This window comes from Taudactylus pleione, unplaced genomic scaffold, assembly GCF_031769625.1.
Source record: "Taudactylus pleione unplaced genomic scaffold, aTauple2 ptg000391l, whole genome shotgun sequence".
In the NCBI taxonomy this organism is placed as follows: domain Eukaryota; kingdom Metazoa; phylum Chordata; class Amphibia; order Anura; family Myobatrachidae; genus Taudactylus; species Taudactylus pleione.
In genome coordinates this window covers 777555-804815 of record NW_028284792.1, presented here as the reverse complement: position 1 = coordinate 804815, position 27261 = coordinate 777555, and the positions used below count along the sequence as shown (strand labels likewise).

At 41.7% G+C, this 27261-nt stretch overlaps 1 protein-coding gene across 4 annotated transcripts in view; it reads right to left on the bottom strand.

Annotated features, from left to right (window-relative positions):
* Nucleotides 1–27261, bottom strand: part of GTF2IRD1 (GTF2I repeat domain containing 1) — a 128211-nt gene that overhangs the window by 64020 nt on the left and 36930 nt on the right. For 3 of the 4 annotated variants that reach the window (XM_088445896.1, XM_088445898.1, XM_088445899.1), the window contains exons 2-3: nt 12998–13129; nt 7112–7253 (exon numbers count right to left, since the gene is read on the bottom strand). In XM_088445896.1, the coding sequence (XP_088302022.1) occupies nt 7112–7253; nt 12998–13123 (268 nt within the window). In that variant the 5' untranslated portion in view covers nt 13124–13129. The remainder of the gene's footprint in view (nt 1–7111; nt 7254–12997; nt 13130–27261) is intronic. The other variant, XM_088445897.1, reaches the window with a different exon arrangement.

The following is a 27261-nucleotide window of genomic DNA, read 5'->3' as shown; positions in this document are numbered from 1 at the left end:
TGTCGCAAAACTGAAGAAGTCGGCCCCCCACCCTGAGGTCCCCCTAGTGGGAAAGCCCGCCCCATCAGGCTGAAGGTTTGTCGTCCGGCTTGGCAGCTGGACGTCTGACTGACCATGACTTCTTCCCTTGTTGTGGCTTGGTAGTCATATGGGAATTCGACTGCCTGTAAAAGGACTGTCCCTTTGCCCTTCCCTGAGGGCAAAAGAACCGAAAGGAAAACTGCCTCTTGCAAGTCTTTGTTGATGGCAACCCAGCAGATTTTGAAGCTGCAAACATAGTCAATATCTTATCCAACTCTGGACCAAACAATCTTTTACCCGAAAAAGGCAGGGATTCCAGAGCTTTCTTGGAACCCACATCCGCTTTCCAGGACCTTAACCAGAGTGCTCTGCATGCCACAATAAAGGCTGCTAATGCCAACCCCACCACGTGTACAGAGGGATGAGGAAAAACAACAGCGATAAAAATAACTGACAGTAGAACACAGAAGTGCTAGCACAAAGTCACATGCAATGCAGATACAACCTTTAGTTGCAAATTGGCTCTGAATCAACTACTCAAAACCCTAACAGATTTGATTGATAGGATATAGATCGTTATATACCTGGCCCCTGGGGGAGAGGTATACAGGGAGATCCAAACACCTCCTGAGACCATACCGCTTTCACAGAGCACAGTGAGATGGTCAGTGAGCATCTCACATACAGAGGTGGGTAGAACGACCCAGGCGAGCAAAACTTCCATAGCCCGGCACCTGGGGAGGGGCTGCCGGTGTGAGAGCTTACCTCCCCTATGCTGCACAACCAATCAGGAACGCTGGCCTCCCAGCAACAGAATGCATCTGAAGCTCGTCCCTGGCGCCAGACGATATGGCCCCGGTGGTCTAGTTTGAGAGCGGATAGAACCGGGCCCTCACTGCAGCAGCTTCCATTGCAACTCCCACCCTGCAAGCCAGGATGGCCTCGGTCTTACCCGACTTCCCCATGTCCAGGTCACGGCATCGCAGCTAGCAAGCTTCACCACGGCCTTGCCGAAATTACCAGACCACACAAGTTACTGGCATTGCGGCGCCGGCAGGGGTAGATGGAGTCACAGCACATGCATCTTATAAGATGTCCTGCTGCTAAACTCATGGAGTAAGAGAAAAAAACAACAACTTGGGACTGCTTCAGTCACGCTCTGTATAACGGCGTCTCCTGCCGCACAAAATGAAAAACTGAGGACCTGTGGCCGGAGGCGGGGTATATATGGGGCAGGACCCCGTGCATCCTGGAACTGGAAAGAGTTGACTGTTTGGTGCCGGGTTTCCTCCAAACCACATATTCCCCAAGGTAGTTATTGTGGACCCTGAAGAAGAAAACACCATTTTGTTCTGTATTTATAAGTTCACATTTTTATTTTCTATAAATGTTGTTTGGGTAGGAGTAGGCACAGTCCAGCACAGCAAAGCATAGCAAGAGCAATACATACAGCATCTGAGATTTATACAATTGAAGCGACCTTGAATTGGTGTAACAGAATATATATTACCAGTACTGGTTAAACATGTTTTTCTCCACTGGCTAGTGCCTAAGTAAAGGCCCTCATACATCTGCTTTTCACAGATGATTGGGGTAAAAAAATCGGCAATGTACGGAGTACACCAATTGCTGATTCCAACCAAAAAGTGACCAGTAAATCAGGTTGTCCAACATGTTGAATTACATCGACCAATCGGGGCTGTAGATTGCTAGTGTATGGTAGTAATCAGCAGTTTTGCCGACCGTTACTAGTAAAATGATGAGCCTTTCAAAATTGGCGGATCTGTTATTTGCTGAAAATGATCTGCAAGTCAGTGAAAACTATCTGCAATGTATCGGTGCATATTGGTGGACTGGGGAGTATTTAGAGTGTGGGGGGGGGGGAATCATAGGATCTGTGAATCATCGATTGCTGATGTATGGGCCCTTAACATACCTATCGGCCACTGTAAGAATTAACTTCATGTTTGATCTAGTCATCAGTGTCCTTCACAAACTTCTAAAGATGTGTCTGTGGTAAATTGCATTTACAAGCAAAAAAGTAATGCAGCATTGACTTTACTATAATCCATAGTTTAAATAAACAAAGTATTTTTAAAATGACTTAAACATTAAATCATTTTATTAAGGCTTATGTTAAAACCATCCTGAGCTTTGTATCCCTCTTTTTCATCCTCTTTGTCTCTCTGTCACTATGTCTTTCAAAACTGCTGCAATGCAAAAAGCATACGAGATAACATAACAGAGCCTTAACAGCTTTATTTCTCATGATATGAAGGAAACCAGTCTGGGCATAACATAAATGATAGGAGGACTCATGCAGAACACCTAATGGCAAATTACACCGGAAACTTGTCCAAATGTTCCTCACAACCAGGGTTGGACTGGCCCACAGGGGTACAGGGGAAATCCCCGGTGGGCCACGGTGACTGAGGGCCCCCTCCCCTCCTTCCATCCTGTTGGGGTCAGGTTCTTGATTATGAACTTAAATTACATAAGTCAGATATTGGGTGCCTGGTTCGAAATGATCCCTTCTGTCAATCAAAGTGGGCGTTCCTGACACACCCTTGTCCCCTTCTTCATAAAGAGGCCATGTGTTTTGCAGGCTGACTTTATCCTCTCTAATGGTTGGCCAAGTCCCTCTGGAGACTGTCAAACCGCTTAAGCTTGGCCCCTACCACTGTATTCCCTGGTGGGCCCTTCATGACCCAGTCCGACACTGCTCACAACAGTTATCAAAAAGCTGCCAATCACTATGTAATGTACTCTCGAAACATAGAATTTGGGTAGCTGTGATTGTAGGAATTTTGCTTATATTACTTATCAATTTAACAGGTCAAACCCATACATTTCCATTCTGTGATTCTGTCATTTACAAGAAAAACAAGCTACAGTCTGTATATCATCATGTAACATTAAACACAATCTGATCACTTGTTCTGGGTGATTTAATTTCACAGTATCTGTGGCAAGGTTCAGTGCCGGGACTGACCCCTGGAAATTCTTCTCACAATTAGCATTTAAGGTGTTATTTATGTTCATCCAGATACTAAAAGTTGTCCTTATCCAGCAATAATATATCCTGCATATCTGCCGATATATACTAAATGTAAATGTTGTATTGATTGCATTTGACATTTGTTTGACATCCCAGGGTGAATGCATAATTGTGCCATTAGCATGATCTAGATTTCTGACATGAAGAATAATATATAGTCAGGTCCATAAATATTGGGACATTGACAGAATTTTCAGATTTTGGCCTCTATTCACCGCCACAATGGTTTTGAAATGAAACAAACAAGATGTGCTTTAACTGCAGACTTTCAGATTTAATTTGAGGGTAATTACATCCAAATCGGGTGAACGGTGTAGGAATTACAACAGTTTCAATATGTGCCTCCCACTTTTTAAGGGGCCAAAAGTTATGGGACTATCAACTCAAAAGCTATTTCATGGACAGGTGTGGGCTATTCCCTCGTTATTTCATTATCAATTAAGCAGGTAAAAGGTCTGGAGTTGATTCTAGGTGTGACATTTGCATTTGGAATCAGTTGCTGTCAACTCTCAATATGAGATCCAAAGAGCTGTCACTATCAGTGAAGCAAGCCATCATTAGGCTGAAAAATCAAAACGAACCCATCAGAGAGAGCGCAAAAACATTAGGTGTGGCCAAATCAACTGTTTGGAACATTCTTAAAAAGAAAGAACGCACCGGAGAGCTCAGCAACACCAAAAGACCCGGAAGACCACGGAAAACAACTGTGGTGGATGACAGAAGAATTATTTCCCTGCTGAAGAAAAACCCCTTCACAACACTTGGACAAATCAAGAACACTCTCCAGGAGGTAGATGTATATGTGTCAAAGTCAACAATCAAGAGAAGACTTGATCAACTTGTACCAGAGTGATGGGAAGAGAAGAGTATGGAGAAGGAAAGGAACTGCTCATGATCCAAAACATACCACCTCATCAGTGAAGCATGGTGGTGGTAGTGTCATGGCGTGGGCATGTATGGCTGCCAATGGAACTGGTTCCCTTGTATTTATTGATGATGTGACTGCTGACAAAAGCAGCAGAATGAATTCTGAAGTGTTTCGGGCAATATTATATGCTCATATTCAGTCAAATGCTTCAGAACTCATTGGACGGCGCTTCACAGTGCAGATGGACAATGACCCGAAGCATACTGCAAAAGCAACCAAAGAGTTTTTTAAGGCTAAAAAGTGGAATGTTATGCAATGGCCAAGTCAATCCCCTGACCTGAATCCGATTGAGCATGCATTTCACTTGATGAAGACTAAACTGAAGGGAAAATGCCCAAAGAACAAGCAGGAACTGAAGACATTTGCAGTAGAGGCCTGGCAGAGCATCACCTGGGATGAAACCCAGCGTCTGGTGATGTCTATGCGTTCCAGACTTCAGGCTGTAATTGCCTGCAAAGGATTTGCAACAAAGTATTAAAAAGTGAAAGTTAGATTTAGGATTGTTTAGTTTGTCCCATTACTTTTGGCCCTTAAAAAGTGGGAGGCACATATAGAAACCGTTGTAATTCCTACACCGTTCACCTAATTTGGATGTAATTACCCTCAAATTAAATCTGAAAGTCTGCAGTTAAATCACATCTTGTTTGTTTCATTTCAAAGCCATTGTGGTGGTGAATAGAGGCCAAAATATGAAAATTCTGTCAATGTCCCAATATTTATGGACCTGACTGTAGATATAAAATTAAATACCATTTTATGGATTTGCTTTACACATACGCTGGGGAATTACGTAAAACACATGGAAACATGCACTTTAGACACATTTTAGTGATTTGTTTTTTAAAGCTCTTTCATGTGTTTTTAAGGTTTAGCACTTTTACCAATAACATCGATTGCACTGATAGCACAATACAACATAACAAAAGGCCATTGTGAGAAAGAACACATTCATTCTATTTGTAATGTGGTTTTCAGGCGTCAGAAGCTGAATCAGGCATTACAGTGTACAGGTGTGAATGAGCCATACCTGCTTACTTCTTTCCTTGGAGGGGAGGACCAAATGGGATACCAATAGGGGTGTGATGAGGAGATAGGAGCGAATGCGGCCATGCTAAGCAATACCACAATTTGTGCATCACTCGGGGGGGGGCAGAGAGAATATTATCCAGGAGGCTGGTCTGCTCTGCCAGGAAATTCAGGCGTCTCCTGGACATTCCAGGTGAGTAGGCAAATACAGATGTTTCCTCATAAACCCAGCCTCAACATGGGCGCCCTTCTTACCTGCTACAGCAGCCGCTCTCCCCAGCCCAGCACAGCGCACGCTGATGTGTGCTGGGCTACAGTGGGGTCCAGGGAGGCTGCTGCCACTGATCTGCAGTAGTCTCCTTTGTCTGCAGGAGTTAGTGTGTTGGGGGGAGGGAGCATGCCCACCTTCACTCTGGGACTGTCCCTGGCTGTGCTGTGCAATGTCACAATAACAGAATGTCAACAACCGATTCTTTGAAAGATTTTATCATTAAGGTTAGGCTGAGGTTTGGGATAGGCTGCGGTTAGGGTTAGGCTGAGGTTTGGGATAGGCTGCGGTTAGGGTTAGGCTGAGGTTTGGGATAGGCTGCGGTTAGGGTTAGGCTGTGGTTAGCATTAATGTTAGGTGTAGGGATACAACGCAAAACTGCACGTCGACCTCCTATCCATGTCAGCATCCTGAACATCAACATTTTGTACCATGCTCCATTGAATGAGGTTGAAATTTGGGAGCCGTGCTATGTCTCTAATTAGAGGTTACCAGTTGAGTTTGCAGTCTTTATGAGGCAAAGGGGAATCCAGTATCCCCTTACCGTGAAGTAGCAAAGAAGTAATTTCTCGTGGCCACAGATTAAATGGAAAAGGTAGGAGATATTTTTATTTCTGATACCAGTAGATAAGCTTCAACTGTTAGATAAATGTTAAAATATTAATTTATTTCTTCAATAATAGAGCAGGTAACAGATCATATAATACTTTCTAATATCAAGTATCAGGCATTTCTCAACAATACTAAGAAAGCATCTGGAGCCTTTTATAATTACAGCGATGAGATCTATATGTAAAAGCGAATCAGTCCAGATGTGAGATAGGAATAAGAGGCTTCTATATACTGGGACAGTGAGATACTATATCCGAATGATATATAATAATATGTCATACTAATTAAAACAGTGCCGTGTTTAATAAACCCCAAATGATAAATGTGGGAATGCTACAATATGTTTATGACACCCCAGAAATACCTCTATACTAGTTGATTAATATTAATAAGGTTGCTAATTATATGTAATGCAACTATCCTAGTAGGTACCTTTACGGGAACTAAAGGAGCACTATAATATCATAAATGAAATTGGATCTATATTGGGAAAACTATTGAACAACCAGATTAACTATTGATTTAACCTGTGGATTATTTGCCCCTATTTTAGTGTAAACCAATAAATTTAACACTGTCATTATTTGACTTCTAAGCAGTCACAGCTAACAACATTATGGTATTTTGAAAATTAATATCATACACTCTGTCTCCTTAGGCCTGGAGCTATTACTTATAACAATAATATACTGTGTCACATTATGGGAGATTTGTTTCATGTGCAATATAAATTAAATCATTTAGGAGTAGATAAATTATAAATCAAGAGTCTTGAGATCATTATATTTATTTTTATTTATTTTTATTTCACTTTCACTTTTTGATTCACATTTTTATTATTAATTTTAATATTTCTCTAGCAATATTTTCAAAATACATTATTAACAGTAATATTTTAATACATGTCATATTCCAAATCTGCTGTAAAATTGCTGTCTAATAGATTACATTGAGGTTAATGAGTGCCCCATATAGGAATACTGTTTTCTTTGGTGCATTTATATACCATGCCAGTGAAAGTACAACAGGAGTAGACAGAATGATGAATTGCACAAGTGAGAAATACGTAGGATCAGACGTACAGATGAGTTTTTAGGAACTACAAGGGTTATTCAACTAGAATGAGCAGTAGAATCAATGCAATAAGCCAAGTCACCAACATTAAATACTGTACATATTCTTTGGAGAAATAACTTACCACAGAACTGTTGGAAATCGGTCTGCAGCTCTTTTCTGGAGTTTAAATAAAATTTCCCCTTTTCAGTCCCAACTACGAATGAGTTCTCTTCATGTACAGCTATACAGGCCACTTCAGCATTAAGTTTGGAGAGCGCAGTGCACTGTAAAGGAATGCAAACACCTTGGTTTAGATACCAGAGGAATAGGATAGTATTAGTCTAAACCAGAGGTTTAAGATATATTAGTCTAAACCAGAGGTTCCCAAATGCGGTCCTCAAGGCTCCCCAAAAGCTCAGATTTTAGAGATATCCATGGTTAAGCACAAATGACCTAATTAGTAGCTCAGTCAATTTGATTTAACCACCTGTGCTCAAACCATGGTTATCTCTAAAACCTGAACTGTTGGGGAGCCTTGAGGACCGCGTTGAGGAACCTCTGGTCTAAACATTAAAGCCTTGCAGCTATGCACAGAAATAGCATTTTGCTTTGTCTGATTATAGAAAATATCTAAAAACAATATTTAGGTCAAGTATATTGCAGGCAAAGATTATTTTTTTCTTTTATCTGAGCAAAGGAAACTATTTAGACGTTTCTGAACAGTTGTTACAATATTTCTTTTAAAGTACATTCCACATCTATAGGCACCATCTTTAATCAATAAATGTTTGCCACCTCCTGTACTGCATAACCATAAACCATCACAAAAGAGCTCGTTCATTATTACACAATTTTCTATACTCCCACAGCAGAAAATAAAGTGGGAGTCTTTCTACAATATCAACCTAAATGGGTGAAATAGATATGTTTGACTGGAGATTATTTTTTGGGTTTTTTTTGCCCTTTAATGATCATAATTGTCTGTATTATTCTAGATAGTATATTTATTATGGGTTTTTTTTCTTTTGGTAACGTGGTCAGATTGTGTGAAGAGGTGAGTAGTGATAGCTGGCATCTTGCTGACATCTTTTATCATCATTATCTGTTTATATGGCGAAGCAGAGTCTGCAAATTAATATAATCACAATTACATGAATACAATTAAGCCTAAATGCAATACATAAGAATAATAAATAAGTACATTTAAGTGCAATAATAAGTAAAAGAATACAAACAGATATAGCAAAATGGGAATACAATATGTGAAAAATGTCATCATGGATTGGATAGGGAAGAGGTGTTTGTGGCCAATGAGGAGAAGGTTACAGTAATTGAGGCAGGAGATAAGTAAACCAAGAATAAAAGGTGTAGCGCTGATTAATCACACATATATAGAAAAGCAACTGAATATTATATTCTGGATTATTAAAATATCACAATTGAAATTAAAATAGAAATTGATTACAGTCAACAAAATATATAGATTATATTGAAGTACACATAATAAAATGTTTTAAAGAAGAACTGATTCAAACAATTTGCATAGCAAATAGTAATATTCTAAATAGTCAGCAGATAGTAGTGCATATGGTAAATATGTTACGGGAACCATTTGAGTCCATCCAGAATCTAGGTGTACTCCTCCCTGAGCCATGGTCAGTCAAATAAAGGGCCCCATTTAATAATGACTTATATGCTTGTTATCACTTATTACAAATCTTAAATGTTGCTCCAACCAATCAGCTCCTAACTGTCACTTTACAGGCTGTGTTTGAAAAATGACAGTTAGAAGCTGATTAGTTGGAGCACCAGTAAGTAAGCGGAGAATAAATCCTAGTTGTTGGTAATGAGATGCTAAGAACACTAGTTAGTCCCTTTAGCAAGGAGTAAATCCCCATAGTAGCAAGGTTTGCCGAGTCTGTGTATTAAGCACCGGGTGGTCTTCAGAAAACACCATCTCTCTATGTAGCAGATAGCCAGTCATCTTTTAGACTACGCAACAAACTCATCATAAGCAACAGAGTGTGAGAGACTGTAGTTATTTTTGGAATAAAGAGGGTCCCAGATACAGAGAGCTATACCAGATGCAGCTGTAGTCAGGATGAATTGTCCTTGTATCCTTAATTTGTTTCTCTGTAATCTGTACTGTTTCCTCAGAAGGCAAGAAGGAGATAAGTGGAGGGGAGAAGGTAAGGCTACAGTCCATGATGAATCCAAAGTCATGGACGTGAAAACAGTGAAGAGAGTGATATTGTCTACTTTGAAGGATTGTGGTACTAGAGGAGGTAATAAGTCCATATTTAAGACATATTGAGTTTGCAGTGGTGTTGGGTCACCTAGGCAGAGACGGCATGTGTGATCTATGATGTCACGAAAATAAACTGCCAGTGGCTGTGCACTGGCAGACTTATCCGGCGGCACACTTGATGACTGCTTGCAGCACAGTGGTTGAAAACCGCTGGCCTAGAGATATAGTGTATGGTGAGAGAGGAGCAAAGGACCGAAAACTTGATGGACTCTGATACAGAAAGATAGGAGAGCAGGAGTTAGAAGTAGATACACTGAAGTAATGACCAAACAGTCAGAAGGAGAGCCAGTGTCCCGAATGTGGTGAAAAGTGTGAACATGGAAATAGTGATTCACAGTGTCAAAGGCAGTGGAGAATAGGGATGCAGAAGTGGCCCTTTGACTTGAGTAGGTCATAGGTCACTTTGGTAAGGCAGTTTATGAGCAGTGAAGATGGGGGAAACCAGACTGCAGAGGGCTGAGAAGGGAGTGGGAAAACAAGTCAAATGGGAGACGAAAGCAGGGGTGGTAGTGGGAGAGAGAGAACTGATCCAGATATGGTTTCTTGAGGATCACAGAGATAAAAGCATGTTTGAAGGCAGGGGGGATGATGTGAAAGTTTAAAGAGGTGAATAAGGTATTACCAGGTTTTGGGAAAGAAGGAGTGAAGCAACTTGGAGGGAAATGGGTCAAGGAGACATGTTGAGGGAGGAGAGGACAAGAGGAGAAGATCCTAAATACAGTTGCAGAAAAGAAGAATTGGAGAGTGACAAAGTTAGCGGTGGGAGGAATGGGTATGGAGGGGTGGATTTGGCAAGAGGATTCCATCCATGGTTAATGGAGTCTATTTTGTGTTTAAAGTGAGTGTGAAAGTCACCAGCTGTGAATGAAGGGGGAGGGGGTCTGAGAGGGACAGAGAAGCAAGTTGACAGTGACTAGGAAGTGATTAAAGTTGTTGAACATGGTTTATAGGAGAGTATGAAGTAAGCTATATAGAGGGTAGCGTAGAAGTAGGAGTGTATGAATTTGAAGTGAATGTAGTTGGCATCAGAGATAGATTTCCTCCTCTGGCGCTCATCAGAGAGGGAATACTTTTGAAGGTAGAGAGTTTGTGAGGATTGTCAGGGTTAGGGTTTAAGGTGTCAGATTTAAAAAGAGGGTACTAGGCTGCAAGGGCTGAAGTGTAATACAGAGAGACAGCCGTATTGGTGTAGAACTACCGTAATACTGTAATTAAAGAGGTTTCCAAACAGCTTTGAGTTAAAGTGGAGGGGAAAGGTACAAAGAAAGGAGGTTACGATCAGACAGCAGTAACAGCACTTTACAGAGGGGATTGATCGCAGTCTCTAAAAACATAAGCATGCTTTACAAGAGTAACGTCCTATTCACATAGATCAGTGATAGGCAAGCTGATACACTTTGGGGGCCACACTGGGAAGCCCTCCAAATTTCAAAAGAGCCACACATAGGGTTACCACCTTTTTATTTTCAAATTTCCCCATCATCATGAGCGTGGTCAGGGAGATGGGCAAAAAAACAACAATAGTTCTAGAGACATTTCATTTTCAGATGTCAGGTCATTATCTAACCACTCCAGAAAAAGTGTCAGTCACACCTCGGAACCCCACTATGTCCATTACATCTGCAAAGCCATTTCATGCCTATATATATATGCCGCAGAGTCCCCTCTGTCATGACCCTTTACATGCCATGTTCAGAGCCTCCTCTGTTATATATATAACAGGAACAAAATAGCGGCACTCTGAGACTCAGGTAGATAAATGCGTGGATTAAGTTAATCCATATGTACAGAAGCAGGCTGATGTTTCGGGACATCAGCGCCCCTTTGTCAAGGTGAGTAACCTTGACAAAGGGGCGCTGATGCCCCGAAACATCGGCCTGCTTCTGTAAATATGGATTAAATTAATCCACGCATTTATCTACCCGAGTCTCGGAGTGCCGCTATTTATCTTTACTGTTTGGGAAACTGGGAGTGCCAGACTATTGTATCTATCTATCTATCTATCTATCTATCTATATATATATATAGCAAACCGTCCACTTGTAGATCCACCAGGGGCTCAAACAGAGACGAGGCCAGCACTCAATAAAAGTCATAGATAAATCCAAAAGAAGGTTTTATAGTAACCCCTGATGACAGTTGACACCGAAACAGCTGTAGGGATCTGACAGTAGGGGAAGGAGCTCTGATGCATTGACGCTCACACCTGCTGTAATGTATGATATGCTGAACAAGATGTACCTGTCATTTACTACAGTGTTGCTATAAAACCTTCTTTTGGATTTATCTATGACTTTTATTGAGTGCTGGCCTCGTCTCTGGTTGAGCCCCTGGTGGTTCTACAAGTGGACGGTTTGCTATATTATCATTTACGTGGCCCTGCACCTGTCACCGGATTTATAGGTGTTGTGCGGTTTCTCTCGGTATCTATATAAAAAATAAGTAGCTAGTGGGGCGGCACTCCCTTGTACAAAAAACAGACAGACCATGAAGGGGATAAGGAACGTTTCAGCACTTTAAGTACTATCTTCAACCAGATAGTACTTAAAGTACTGAAACGTTCCATATCCCCTTCGTGGTCTGTGTGGTTTTTTACAAGGGAGTGCCGCACCTCTAGCTACTTATTTAACCCCTCTGTGAGGGCACCCCTGCAGGATCTCGTTTATTATCTGGAGTGCCGGACCGTGAGACATGTATATACATGGGTCTTCCTGGTGGTAGCTTTGTGTGATTGATCTGTCTTGAAAAAGGTCTGATGCAGACCAAAACGTCGACTGGCATTATGTAATTTGTGAGTAATTAAACTTGCCTTTTCTACTGACTGGTGAGTGCCCATTCAATCTCCTTCAATGCGCTGGACTTCAGTGTCTCTATTGGAGCACCCCACATGTGTCTGAATGAATAGTGGGCCTGATTCAGACCCGGACGCTATTTGCGGACGGTCGTTCAAAAAAAGGGGCCGGCTATTTAAATTGTGCGCTCACTCATTGCGGTTTGTTGACGCCTCTAAGTCTGAGCGAGCCAACGAAAAATGCACTTGCTATTTTGTAAAAACGCCCCTTTGCCGTTCGCATCACACGTCATCTCCGGTATTTATTTGATTAATCGGGTACATCGAAAGGCATCTGAACTGCTCGCAGTGCTTGTGGTAGATTTTTCCTACCCCAATCACTGCGAGCAGTTCAGGCTAAAAGACAACCAAGTGACGTGGTCAATGACGCTCCTTTACTAATTATGCACTCCCATTAAATGCCCTTTTTACCGTTAGGCACGCCTGCGTTCGGATCTCCACTCCCCCGTTTTCAAGCACCTTCCCCTGTTACCACCCACAAACGGTACATTCTGTCGATCAAATTAGCAGCCCCTCGCTGTTTTGTGAGCGCTCGATTTCTGACCGCAATGACTGGTTTGCGCATGCGCATTACGACCCATAAGCATGCGCAGTTGTGCGAACATCGCTCAGAGCGAACGAGCGGCCGCTTGCGAGCGGCTCTGAATCAGGCCCAGTGAGTGCAGCCCTCTGGATTTAAAAAAAACTGCAATTTCAGTAAATACAGTAAGTGCATTTATTATAGGAAATCCGTTTTATGAAGAATTTTGTGCAAACTTTTATCATCACAAAATACCTAAAAATCTAATTCTCCTTAAAACAATGATTGTTATTAATATTGTACAACGTGTCAAATTTATGTTTAGCACTCCTTTAAAAATGGAACTTACCATGGAATCTAAGGCAGATACAAGGCTTGTGATAATTTCATCTTTTCCATTGTGAACAGTGGAAATCCACATATCGTTTCTTGAGTTGTTTATGGGTCCTTCATATTGCTTTCCGGCCAGGGCCATATTCTTCTAGAATAAAAATGTGGCATTAATGATCATATGTAGACACTGAATTATTATTTGTTTGCTACAGATTCCTCTCTGCACAACAACTAAAACAGGAATAATCATACACCTTTATTTTAGTGTAAAATATCCAATAGCCTTGCCTCTTCCCCCACCTATTGCACCTTCCTGTAACTAAAAACCTATTTTCCTAATTTTTCTACTCCTATATGTAGCATAAATAGAAAATGAATGGCTAAAAAAATACATATAAATAAATAAATTGGGTTAGAAGGGTTTATAGTTGATAAATGTTAGATCAAAAACTTAAATAATCTCCCATAGTGACATAAAGGTGATTCACAATTTTTAGAAGGACTGGTAGAACAATTAGAGCTGGATTAGAAGTAAAATAAAATCCAAAAGCACTGCCATAATAAACTGCAGCAGCAGGAGCAATATAATCTTCAATTGTTGTTACAGCTGGTGTAAAGACAGCTGAAAGCTGAATAATAGTATTTGGCTGGAGGCCAATTGTAGTGTCATCGCTGTTTAGCTTGAATTCGACTTTCATCTGTAATTCTAGAAAAACTATACTACTTCTAAACACACATGCTCTATACAGGCAGCAATTTTGGGAAACAGTTCCAATGTTGTAACGACATATGTGGCAACAAAATGACAGCAATCCCCCCATTTTTCCCAGGTTTTTTTGAATATTAAAATTTTAAGCACGGTACAAAAGGTAACCGGTAAACTGCTACAGGTTAAGAAAAAAGTTTAGGTTAGCAAATACAGAAAACTTGGGAACAAGTAATGGGTTTAGAACTTACAGCTGTTCTGCAGCAATAACATAGAGACTTGTCTGGTCCTTATGCACAGTCAGTGGTCTACTAAAGACTGGAACAAGGTCTAATGGGCCCATGAATTAGAATTTAAAATATTTGATTTATCACACAGGGTTTATATACGCCATCGAGTAAACAAAAGGATGGTTCGTCAGTGTGTGGAGTTTACTTAATAAGTGACGGCTTTGAGAAGGGCAATGCTTTGAATAGCAAAACACCCCATGTTTTGCTATTAATAAATGAACCGCTGTGATACCATAGGCCTCATTCAGCGTCGTACGTTATGCCAATATCTACACAAATGGCTGACATGTTTTCTTCTGTGTCTGAGTCGCACATCAAATGTGTCCCGATTGTTAGCTTACGGAGATGCAGCACAGATTTGGATGCGGGGGTCTGTGGATTTCAGCTGGCATACTAAGGAGGTAACAGGGGGGTGGCAAAGCAGACGTGGACATGTCACTGTAAGCGGTTGTGTCCACAGATGCACAGCGCTCACACAAGAAGCTATATGCAGACAGAGAAACTGCACCTGCCATAGGACTGGTGAATGTTTCGATGGTGTGTTCGATAGTGCATCTAAAGATGAACTGTGCAGAAATACATCGTAGCAAGACGCTGCAAGAGGCCGTCTCAGTATCAAGAAAATTGCCAGAGGCAGCGTGTGACTCTGATTCAGGCCCCAACTGTCAAACAAGGAGGAAATGTAGTGGTTTTGCAGGAAGCAGTGTCTGTGACTTGCATAGAGTAACTGGCACCCTCAACCAAAAAGGCTACACAGCATTTTACAGCGCCGTGCAATAGCCTCTGATCTATGCCTACAGTAGTTGGTCAATGGTCAGCACAGTCTCCAGACTTAAACTCCATTGAGCTGCTTTGGGATAAACTGGACAGGAGGATGAAACCAAAAGCAGCCTACAAGTGCACCACATTTGTGGGAACATCTGCTACAGTGTTGGAAAGATCTTCCAACATAACTTTTGATTTCCATTGTAGAAAGAATGCCACAGGTGTGTTTGGGGGTTATATATGTGCGACAGGTGGCTACACCTTTCAGCGCACATTGATACATTAAATTGTATAAATTTAAGAGAAAGAAAGAATATGGCAGAATCTTTCTCGGCCATGGAAATCCAATCCATAAAGCTGCCAACTAGCAGTTCTTGTGCTGATGTCGCTCCCAGAGGCAGTTTGGAATTCAGTAGTGAGTTGTTGCCCCCAAGGACAGAAAGGTTTTAGATACTAAGCACTTCAGAATTTGGCAACCCTGTTATACGAGCTTGATTCATGGCTGAGCTGTAGTTGCTCCCGGACTTTTACACTTCACAATAATAGCACTTACAATTGATCCCGGAAACTCTAGCAGGACGGGGATTTGAGAAACTGATCTTTAGTATATAGTATTCAATCCCAGTGCTGTGGAAGCTTCAAGTTTACACAGATATTACAATAACAACTGGCTATTTGTGAATCATTAAATAATGTCAACTTTTATGAATAAGACTCCCTAATTAAATAGAACTAGTCATACAGTGAATCTGAAGGAAGGCTGTGATAATGAAGACTAAATAGCATTATAAGAAAATTAAAGATAAAAGTATAGACATGCACAAGATAGGAAAAGGCTACAAAATAATATCCAAGTGATTGAGTGAGTATTGGTGGATCAATTGTGAGGAAATTGTTATACAATACCACCCAGGCACTGCCTAAACAAGTCCGCCCCTCAATAGTCAGTGTCCAAGCAAGAAGGAGACTTGTAAGTGAAACCACAGAGAGGTCGATTATTACTTTTGAAGGAGCTACAGGGTTCAGCAGCTGAGACTGGAGTGACGGTGCATCAATCAGCCATATCAACAGTTCTGCATACAATTGGCCTGTATGGAAAGGTGGCTAGAAAGAAGCCATTACTGAAGACAACATCAAAGCACGTCTGGAGTTTGCCTGAAAACATTATAGTGCCCAGCTAAAATGTGGGATAAGGTTTTTTGGTCAGACAAAAATGTAGTGTTTGGCCTCAATTCAAAAATGCCATCTGTAGCACAAACCCAACACTGCCCATTTCACAGCAAACACAATCCCCACAGTGAAGTATTAGCAGCATCATGAGGGGATGCTTTTCCTCAGTACGGACATGTCATCATGGAAACAAGGAAGAGGCAAGCAACTACCGACCAGTGGGCCTTACATCAGTAGTAGGGAAATTGATGGAAACACTCTTAAAAGAAAGAGTCGTAGATTATCTCAAATCCAGCAATTTGCAGGATCCCAAACAGCATGGAATTACTGGGGGGAGATCATGTCAAACAAATCTTATTGACTTTTTTGACTGGGTGACTAAGGAAATAGATAAAGGGGGGGCCATAGATATAGCTTATCTAGACTTTAGTAAGGCTTTTGACACTGTTCCACATCGCAGACTGTTAAATAAACTGGAAAGCATGGGATTGGATACAAAGATAGTTGAATGGATAAGATCATGGCTGCAGGATAGGAAATAGAGAGTTGTAGAAAACGGAGTGCAGTCTCAAGAGGTAAATGTTACCAGTGGAGTACCTCAGGGATCTGTACTTGGACCAGTGCTTTTTAATATCTTTATTTGTGACATTGCAAATGGTATTGAATGAAAACTATGCCTTTTTGCAGATTACACAAAGGTACGCAACAGGGTAGACACACCAGGAGGGGTAAAACAAATGATCGATGATCTAGGTAAACTAGAGGAATGGCCAAGAACATGGCAACTACAGTTTAATGCCAAAAAAATGCAAGATCATGCACTTGGGTCTCAAAAATCCAAAGGCTAAATATAGTATTAATAGCACTATACTTTAAACTACTGAAGAGGAAAGGGATCTAGGAGTCACTATTTTAGGTGACTTAAAGGCAAGCAAAAATGTTTAAAAATGTGGCAGACTAGATGGGCCAAGTGGTTCTCAACTGCCGTCAAATTCTATGTTTCTATGTTATAATTAAAAGTCTGATGAATGGTGCTAAATACAGGGAGATACTGCAAGAAAAAACTAAAGCTTGGGCAAAAGTTCACCTTTCAGCAGGACAATGATTCTAAGCACAATACCAAAGCAACACTGTCGTGGTTGAACAACAACAAGGTGAATGTTCTACAATGGCCAAGTCAAAGTCCATATCTCAATCGAAATGAGAATCTGTGGCACTGTTTGTAAATTATTCAACCAACCTGAAGAACCTGGAGCAACTCCGCAAGGAAGAATGGGCAATAATCACTCTCAAACAATGTATAAAGTTGGTAGAAACTTACACCAACAAACTTAAAGCTGTTTCTAAAAAAAGTTTCTATCAAGTACTGGTCAGCAGGGGTTAAATACTTTTGTAAGCATGAACAGAGGGGAGAGTTGTATTGTCAAAGGATAAGCAGTGGAGTGATTGTGAGAGTATTATGGGAGCGTTAGATAGTGAGTTCCAATTTGGACTTGGTAAGTTTGAGAAAGCACATGGACATCCAAATGGAGCTAGCAGATAGACAAATGGAGAAGAGAGGAAGATAGACGAGAAGAAACAAACTTGGGATTCCCAACCAGAAGTAGTACCGGAGGCAAAAGGAGCTGATAAGATTACTAAGAGGAAAAAAGGGGCTGAGGGGTGCTGTCAGGTAAAGGAAAAGGAATCAGAAGTAGAGACAGAGAAGAAGCAGCTGGAAAAGGAGGCAGTAAATAGGATGGTGTCACAGAGGCCAACATAATATAGGGTTTGCAGAAGAGGGTAGTCTATCGATGTAAGACCCTCTCTGCAAGCTACAACATTTGTCAGTGAGTATATAGTTTGTGATCTTGAGAGTGGTTTCAGTGAAGTGGAAGAAGTTAAATCCAGATTAACACAGGTTGAGGTGGGCATGAAAGGAAAAAAAACTGGTGAGGCAGTTGTAGACAAGCCTCACCAGGAGAGAATTAGACAAGGAGGGGAAGGTACCAGAGCAAAGAGAGGAGAGAGAGAGAGAGAGAGAGAGAGAGAGAGAGAGAGAGAGAGAGAGAGAGGGAGAGAGAGAGATTGGATTAGACAAGGAGGAGGGGAAGGTACCAGACCAAGCAATAGGTTGAAGAACACTAGGTGGAAACTGATGTCAGGAGAGAGGAAGTGACGGAGGTGGGAGGGGATAGAATTGAGGGAATAGGTGGAGAGGGAGAAGAAGAGAGAAGGTAAGTAATTTAGTAGAAAATTGTTGGTAGTCAAACACACCCAATCTTGACAATTAAGTGACAGGATCAGTTTTCAGTTTAGCCACACACATGGTTATCCATACTGAGCAGATCTGGATGATTTATTGCTCAGGCCCAGTGATAGGATGATATGAAATTTTGTTTATAAACTTGGCATTTATCTTCACGAAGGAAGATATTGATTATCTGCCAACTGAATATACGGCATGTTCAAAAAATTATCAATTTCAGCATTAGCCCTGGTACTGCCACAGAATAGTCTGCGAGTAGTCTGTGAATGGAATAGCTAAGTAGCAGCAATTCATCAGTCCAAGCCTAAATAGACAGGTTAAAACAACAAAGCAACCGTGATATAACCAGTTTTGTAGAAAAGCTTCTACTTGCTGAGGTAAATTTTTTCTGTTTTTTTCTTTGTTTTTGTCTCCATTATTCAATTTTTTAACTCTGCTCAATATAATTTCTAGAGATGTGGGGTTTGGTTTTACAGATTTACTCGGATATGTTCGGATCTCAAAAACGGCATCATATTGGCTATCTGGCTATCATGTGTTTTGGACAGCCAATAAGAGAAATCTGAACGAATCCGAACTTGCGATAATTTGGCGATAAGAACCGAATAAAACTGAACCCGCCCATCTCTAATAATTTCTTAAAAATTGTAGCAGCTGTATAAAGATATGTGCACCTTACCAACAGGAGATCCCATAGGGGAAGTCTGAATGTGTATGTCAGCATGTGATGATGTGATTTGCATCATCATGGCCCTGCACACTTCACAAAAAGGGTCTATTTAAGTAAGCCTTGGGTGGAGATAAAGTCAACAGAGATAAGGTACCAGCCACCCAGCTTCTAACTGACATTTTTCAAATACAGCCTGTGACATGGCAGTGGGAAGCCGATTGGCTGGTACTTTATCTCCGTTGACTTTATCTCCATCCAAGACTTAGTAAATAGATGCCAAAAAGAGAAGTGGAATCTGGGAGGGAGGCCCACTCTCCCGGGAGTCTGGGAGGACTTTTTCGGGCATTCCTTCAGAGTAGGTAAATGCCCTCTAATGTCATCCAATAAAGTTATTAAAGACAGGCTTGAAAGCAACGGTGATAACTAATGTAGCTTGATAACCCTCTCTTCATATAGTACAATAAAAGGCAAGGTTTTAGATATGCACCCACATATTTACGCATATGAGCAAGCCAATATTTACTCCACATGCTCACAAACGAGGAACAAACTTGGGGGAGATGTACTAAGCCTTGTAAAGTGATAAAGTGGAGAGAGATAAAGTACCAGCCAATCCGCTCCTAACTGCCATGTTACAGGCTGTGTTTGAAAATGACAGTGAGCAGCTGAATGGTTGGTACTTTACCTCTCTACACTTTATCACTCTCCAAGGCTTAGTACATCTCCCCCCTTTTGTGTTGTTCTGGGGTTATTCAAAGAGTGGACAAGGAAACTACAATAGGAGAAGCCTCAGGAGCAAACTGTGCCCTAATTTAAATAAATACCCAACAAACAGTTTATTTGGATTATTTTGGGAGCCCACAGGCTACACCACATGCCAGTGCTACATACAGCTGTTAGAAAGCTTGTGACTTCGAATACAAAGAGATTTGGACTCACTTTACAAGAAACTCATCAAACAGCAGAAGGAACTTGTCCATACTCTTAGATATTCTACCATGTTGCCACTACAGATATTCCCACAAATCAGCCATTGAAAAGGGAAAACTAGCTCCATACAATTAAACTGGGCAATGAAGTCAAAGAAAGTAAAGTGGATATTGTTATATCTGATCTGTTCAAAAACCTGAGTCAGCCAGTGTTATATAGTATCTGGCCAAGAATTGCAAATGAAAAAATCTGTGTGCCTTCCTGCAAAGCCAGGTTACCTTTCTCCCCTATATGTGCCTTCACCACCTGTCAGGGTTCAGCCGGGGATCGGCACTCCCTTACCGTCCCGCTGGCTTCCTCTGACATCCCGGGCGGTCGAGTGGCTGGCGCGGCGGCGGGGGAGAAGCTGAGTATTCTCCCTGCATGCAGAAGACTGCGGGCGGTCCGTTGCCGGGGATCGGAGTTCTTGACATGGGCGCCGCCATGACAGTCTGCCCATGTGACAGTATCTCCGTTCCAGGATAGGTGAGTAGTCAGCAGATGCTGTGCACCTATCAAAGGGTTCTCCCGGGTATATATTCGGCTCACAGGCTACAGGAAGTTGCCTGAACAATGGTTGTCTCCTAGTGCCTATTAGTTGAGTTCCCGGTACAGGTTCTTGCTCCATTGTGTCAGCAGGAGTGTGTTACCACCTCCACCTGTGTGCCCGAACATCTCTGGTGATTCTCCGTGCAGCAGTGTGTTACCATCTCCACCTGTGTGCCTCCCGTCTCTGGTAAATTCTCCATGCAGCAGTGTGTTACCACCTTCACCTGTGTGCCCGAACGTCTCTGGTGATTCTCCGTGCAGCAGTGTGTTACCATCTCTACCTGTGTGCCTCACGTCTCTGGTGATTCTCCGTGCAGCAGTGTGTTACCATCTCCACCTGTGTGCCCAAATGTCTCTGGTGATTCTCCATGCAGCAGTGTGTTACCATGTCTACCTGTGTGCCTCACGTCTCTGGTGATTCTCCGTGCAGCAGGGTGTTACCATCTCCACCTGGGTGCCCAAACATCTCTGGTGATTCTCCGTACAGCAGTGTGCTACCATCTCCACCTGTGTGCCCAAACGTCTCTGGTGATTCTCCGTGCAGCAGTGTGTTACCATCTCCACCTGTGTGCCCAAATGTCTCTGGTGATTCTCTGTGCAGCAGTGTGTCTTCACATCTCCACCTGTGTGCCCAAACGTCTCTGGTGATTCTCCGTGCAGCAGTGTGTTACCACCTCCACCTGTGTGCCCGAACGTGTCTGGTGATTCTCCGTGCAGCAGTGTGTTACCATCTCTACCTGTGTGCCTCACGTCTCTGGTGATTCTCCGTGCAACAGTGTGTTACCATCTCCACCTGTGTGCCCAAACGTCTCTGGTGATTCTCCGTGCAGCAGTGTGTTACCACCTCCACCTGTGTGCCCGAACGTGTCTGGTGATTCCCCGTGCAGCAGTGTGTTACCATCTCTAACTGTGTGCCTCACGTCTCTGGTGATTCTCCGTGCAACAGTGTGTTACCATCTCCACCTGTGTGCCCAAACGTCTCTGGTGATTTTCCATGCAGCAGTGTGATACCATCTCCACCTGTGTGCCCAAACGTCTCTGGTGATTCTCCGTGCAGCAGTGTGTTACCACCTCCACCTGTGTGCCCGAACGTGTCTGGTGATTCTCCGTGCAGCAGTGTGTTACCATCTCCACCTGTGTGCCTCACGTCTCTGGTGATTCTCCGTGCAACAGTGTGTTACCATCTCCACCTGTGTGCCCAAACGTCTCTGGTGATTCTCCGTGCAGCATTGTGTTACCATCTCCACCTGTGTGCCCAAACGTCTCTGGTGATTCTCCGTGCAGCAGTGTGCTACCATCTTCACCTGTGTGCCCAATCGTCTCTGGTGATTCTCCGTGCAGCCGTGTGTTACCACCTCCACCTGTGTGCCCAAACGTCTCTGGTGATTCTTCGTGCATGAGTGCTTACCATTCCGGCCTGTGTCACTACACCTCTAGTGACCTCCCATGCAACCGTGAGTTTACATCTCTGCCTGTGTGCCAAACATTCCTAGTGATCTCCGTGCCTGAGTGCACAATTACCAGCGTGCTTCCTATACTACAAGTGTCCTAACATTGTTATTGGAAAGTATTATTAAGTGCCTTGTTCTAGGCATTTCCTCCCAGGGCCATTGCTATCTATGTCTCCATTCCCACGGGGCTTGGGTACCTGGACAAAGGACCGCGACCTGCTTGCAGGGTGCAGCTAAGCCCAAATTCCTGCTTTGAGGGGTCACTGGCGAACATCATCCTGTAGGTTAGGCTCCACACCTCTGCCCAGGTCTCGCCAACACCCAAGATCTGTGGATGAGGAGAACATATATCCAGGCCCCCCCGTCTCCGCTTCCTCCAGCAACTAAGGCCTGCAGTTTCCCATACTTCTGCTACAGACGTGACACCACCCCTTTATCTCATTTAAATAACCTCATCCCAGATAAAAATACTTTTTTTTCTGTGGAAGAAAGAGTAAACTAACTCACAAGCCTATTCGCATTCAGCCTAGAATGCGCCAGATCCCCTGAACCATTCTCATCGGAGGTCGTAAACTTTTAAAACCCCACAGACTGCAATTTTGTCCTTTAAATTCATATATAAAACTGTGCATCTGCGAAACAATGGGTACCTGACGTCACACAAGAGCATTTGCAGAAATTACTAAGATCGTAATTCATTCAAAATATTTATTCACAATATGACAAACTTGTTTTACATCTATTAAGAATGAATTTGGTTCATTCCAGTTGCAGAAACTGACATTGGTCACATTTATAGTCCCAATATGTTTCTGCTGCACTGGGTTTCACACAAAGATAACAAGCATGTTAAACTCATATAATTTTTTCCCTCAGAATACGTTTATTGCTACTAAAGGATGTATGATGAAATCTGCTCTTCAAGCCCCAAATTCCAGGATGCTATTACATTTTACACAGTTTATTAAAATAACCATATTAGTGTTCTAGTTAGATATTAATTGAGTGTCTGGGCTGAAGAAAAACAAAAAAAAAAAAATCGCAATCCTAATTCCGGGGCCCCTGGTGCCCATAGCAACCGCCTTTGGTCTCCTTGGAAACTAATCTCATGGTATTTGAACAATGTTAAAAGGGACGTTTAATCTTGCTGCAAATGTATAAACTCCTTCTTGGGATTCGTGCTGGCAAGAAGAAGAAAAAAATTAATAAAACCTGCTAAATAAAAACATGCCAAGATCAATTAATATAAATACACTTTAGATATAAGTCTAGATTCATATGTTCTATTGTGGAACAAATGCAGCTCTCTTTATCATAGAGGATATATTGATTCCTTCAGGCTAGCATGTAGTAAGATAAAATATACGTTCATTGACTGCAAAGATACACCTTTATGTCCTCCCACAGTAAAGTACATGGTTTTAATGATAGCCAAGCATAAAATATGCTGCACAGGACATAAAAATTCAGGACCGTATTTTCTTTAATAGTATACAGACAATTCTAACCAGTGATTACGTTTGAACAGCATATAATTAACTGATTTGTTGATCTTGTAGACGATATGTTATACGGCCCTTTTGCTACTTTATTCCTGGAAACGTAGGTCTGATTCAGAGGTGATCATAGTGTCAATTTTGGGCGGAAGCGGGCGATGTTTTCAATGTGCGCATGTATCTAATGTTGCATACACACGTAAAGATTTTCTGTCCAACCATCCAACTAGTTGATTGGTTGGAATGAAAATCTGGTAACGTATGGGAGTAAATGATGATCAGCAATTTGCTCCTAAATGCCAGAAAACAGATGAAAATGGTCGTCAGACAAGTTTGTTAAATGTTTGATCTAAAGAATTTGTTCAAACAACAGTTTTTGTCCATTTTCAGGCATTTGGGAGCAAATTGCTGATTGTCATTTGCTTTTATACCTTACCAGATTTACATTCCAACCAATCAACTAGTTGGATGGTTGGACAAAAAATCATTACGTGTGTATGTAGCTTAAGTTGTACTACACATACAACATTGTAGATACCGCCGGGGGCATGCAGCTGGATGCAGAGAGACAATTTCAGCGTGTGTTCCTGGGTGATAATGGGGATGGATAGCTAGACATGGGTGTGTTACGGCCAGCCACTCTCTTTTTCGCAGTTGCACTAGTGCCCATGTTACGACTGTTATTCTGAGCAACCATAGTGCTGCTCTAATGTACGATGGTGTGACCAATGTGCATCCCAGGGTGCTACTTATTACACAAATCGGCAGATTTGAGTCACAGCCGATGCATGTCTCTGGCCGAATCCAATCGGCTGTGGAATTAGCATAATTAGCTGCTACCTCTGAATCAGGTAGTATCTCATTTTTATAAAGACATTAAAAGTTTTTCCTAACCATAAAGTATTGCTTACATTTGTGGTTCCCCAGGCACCCGAACAGCTCAGGTTTTAGAGATATCCAGATTTGAGCACAGCTGGTTAAATCAAACTGACTGTGGTACTAATCAAGTCTCCTGTGATCAAGCAAGGATATCCTTAAACCATGGGCTGTTAGGGTGCCTTGAGGACCGAGTTTAAATCAAACTGACTGTGGTAATAATTCATACCTCCCAACATTTGAGGAGCCCCACTTGGGACATGGCGCGCACGTCCCCGAAAAGGTGCATGGCCTACATGGAAAGGGGGCGTGCTTATATGGAAATGGGGCATGGCCTAGCGACACGCCCCGTTTACAACAGAAAGGGCATACCCAGCATCTTCGAGATGCTGGGCTGCCCCCGGGCTTTCCCCTGGACTGTGAATAGATAAAGCATCTATTCTCGCTCTGCATACCCCATATGCTTCCCCCAAATCCCCCCCCCACCGCGGGACACTGTGGCACGCAGGTGGGACAGTCCCAAAAAAACGTGAATGTCCCGCTGGATGCGGGACAGTTGGGAGGTATGCTAATTAAATCTCCTGTGGTCAAGCAAGGATATCCTTAAAACATGGGCTGTTAGGGTGCCTTGAGGACCGAGTTTGGGAACCTCTGGCTTACGTTATCACTTTACTGCCAGGTTCAGACACAGCACATGCAAGGCAATTGAGCCGCAGATGTGCAAGTATAGCCTGCCATAGAGGATCCAGAGATCCCTCTCTGCAGAAAACCAGATGAAAACATCAAAAATACAATATGAAAAAAATAAATAAGTTATAAAACAAGTAAAAAAAACGTCAATTTGATTCCTAGGAAATGTACCATAGGTATATAATGTTATAGCTCTTTTTGTGGGGTGGTGAGATACCTGTTGCTGTAGTGCTATCTCACCATCCCACAAAAAGAGCTATAACATTATATACCTATGGTACATTTCCTAGGAATCAAATTGACGTTTTTTTAATTCTTTTTTTCGCCTCCACTCATTTTTTTATACTTTTAGAAGTAGGTTTTAAGAGTTTAAAAAAATATATAATTTTTCTTCATATTGTATTTTTGGTGACTGCCATTTCACTCATTAGCAAATTTCTCACACACATCTTTTTATAAGCATGAAATATACCACATATTTACATTCTTTCAATCATTTTTTCAACCATTTTGCGACATACTATTATACGTCACACCCTCTAATTCACGTTAAACACACAGCGCCTCCCATTTACCTATATTGTTCACTTCCTGTTATTTATAGGAAGGAAGCAGCTCAAAACATTAAAGGTGTGCAATTATTATTTCCATTTACCTTACAGATGAAAACATGTAGCCTATAGGCTACAATGTCTAAACAGCATGACAGCTATCATTGCTAAACTTTTCTCAACTTGGGACATTTCCCATTTGAGCAATAACCATAAAAAGCAATGCGGTCCTCTTATGTGACAGAAAACACAGGGACGCTCATTTTAAATAGCTTCATACTTAAATAATATGGAATGCCTCCAAACACTGGAGTATTGACCACAAAAGGTATATAAATGAATAACCCCCGCTTTACAATTTTATTGTTTCATTTCAAAAACACTTCCCTTTTAAAATTACTTAAGCCCTATGTTTTATTTACTTTTTTTATAAAACGTTTGAGGCATTACAATACACATCGGTCCAAAAACAATCACCCACTAAAAGCGAATAGGGGGATCCTGTGCTGCAACCCAAGTAAGGTACCAGGTAGTCTAGTGCAAACTCTCATGAATTTGCGTTTTAGTTGTTAGCGGCAAAGTATCGATAGATGAGTCCAATAATGTAAAAAAAACTGTCTGCCCCTTCTTATTACATAGTTTCCACCCAGTCCTAAATAGAAGATGTAATTTTTTAAAAAACAAAGGAGTCTATTTACTAAGCAGTGTTAGGAGACAGTGAAAAGTGATAAGGTACCAGCCAATCAGCTCCCAAATGTCATTTTTCGCACACAGCCTGTGAGATGGCAGTTAGGAGCGGATTGGCTGGCATCTTATCACTTTTCACTCTGTCTCCTAACACTGCTTAGTAAATAGATCACAAAGGCAGCTAAGATGGCCTATTCCATATCCAACCCTGTAAAATTGTTTTTTTTTTACCTTATAAACTTAAGGCAGTATAAAATAAATATGGTTATTATTTTTTCATTTAAAGGGGAGTATACTATTGTTTTACTAATACCAAGTCTAAGGAATACAAAATGAAATTCAACCTTGCATGTATGCAATAAATAGTATGATGATTATACTATATTTGTTTATTGCTTTAATGCAAGATTGAATTTAATTTTGTATTCCTAAGACTTGGTATAATCCATTTTTACAATTCCCTCTCCATTTATTAACATTTGAACAGAACACTAAACTCTGTAGGGGCCCATTTAGTAATTATCGTTTTTTAGGCCCGATACCTATAATTGCTTATAGCTGCAATAAGAAATGATGTACCGCCTGGATGTATGAAGAGTCACATGCAGGGCCGGGTGCCCTTCTTTGCGATGTTTAAAAGTAAAATGAGGGCATTAGCGATCACTTTATTGTCAGTGCCTGGGGCCAGCCGTGCTACTGCCAAGCTCTGCAATGCTTCACATTCTGAAGCTTAGTAAATACAGTAATAAAGCAGCCTCCATAGAAACCTATGGGGGCTGCTTTTGCAATCAAACACAGGGGAACCTCAGCAAAGATCTCTGATATCTGTTGCAGTCCCCTGTACTAACATTTGGGGGATACTAGATATTTGTTGGTACTCTTATCACACAATATTATTTAATAAATAGACCCATAAGTGTGTGAAGGCCATGAGATAAAGGGAAGAGACCATTGCTCTATTACGATTACTGCAAACACTGGTGGAGAAATAGGTGGACTGGATGCATAGAGGTACTAGGGATATTTTCCAACCACACTAAACATGCCCCAGTAATGGATGCATAGAGGTACTAGGTAGGGAAAAGTTGGGTTAGATTGCATGTAATGTGGTCACATAGGCAGAGCCCCAGCTTTTGAACAACGACGGAACATACAACAAATA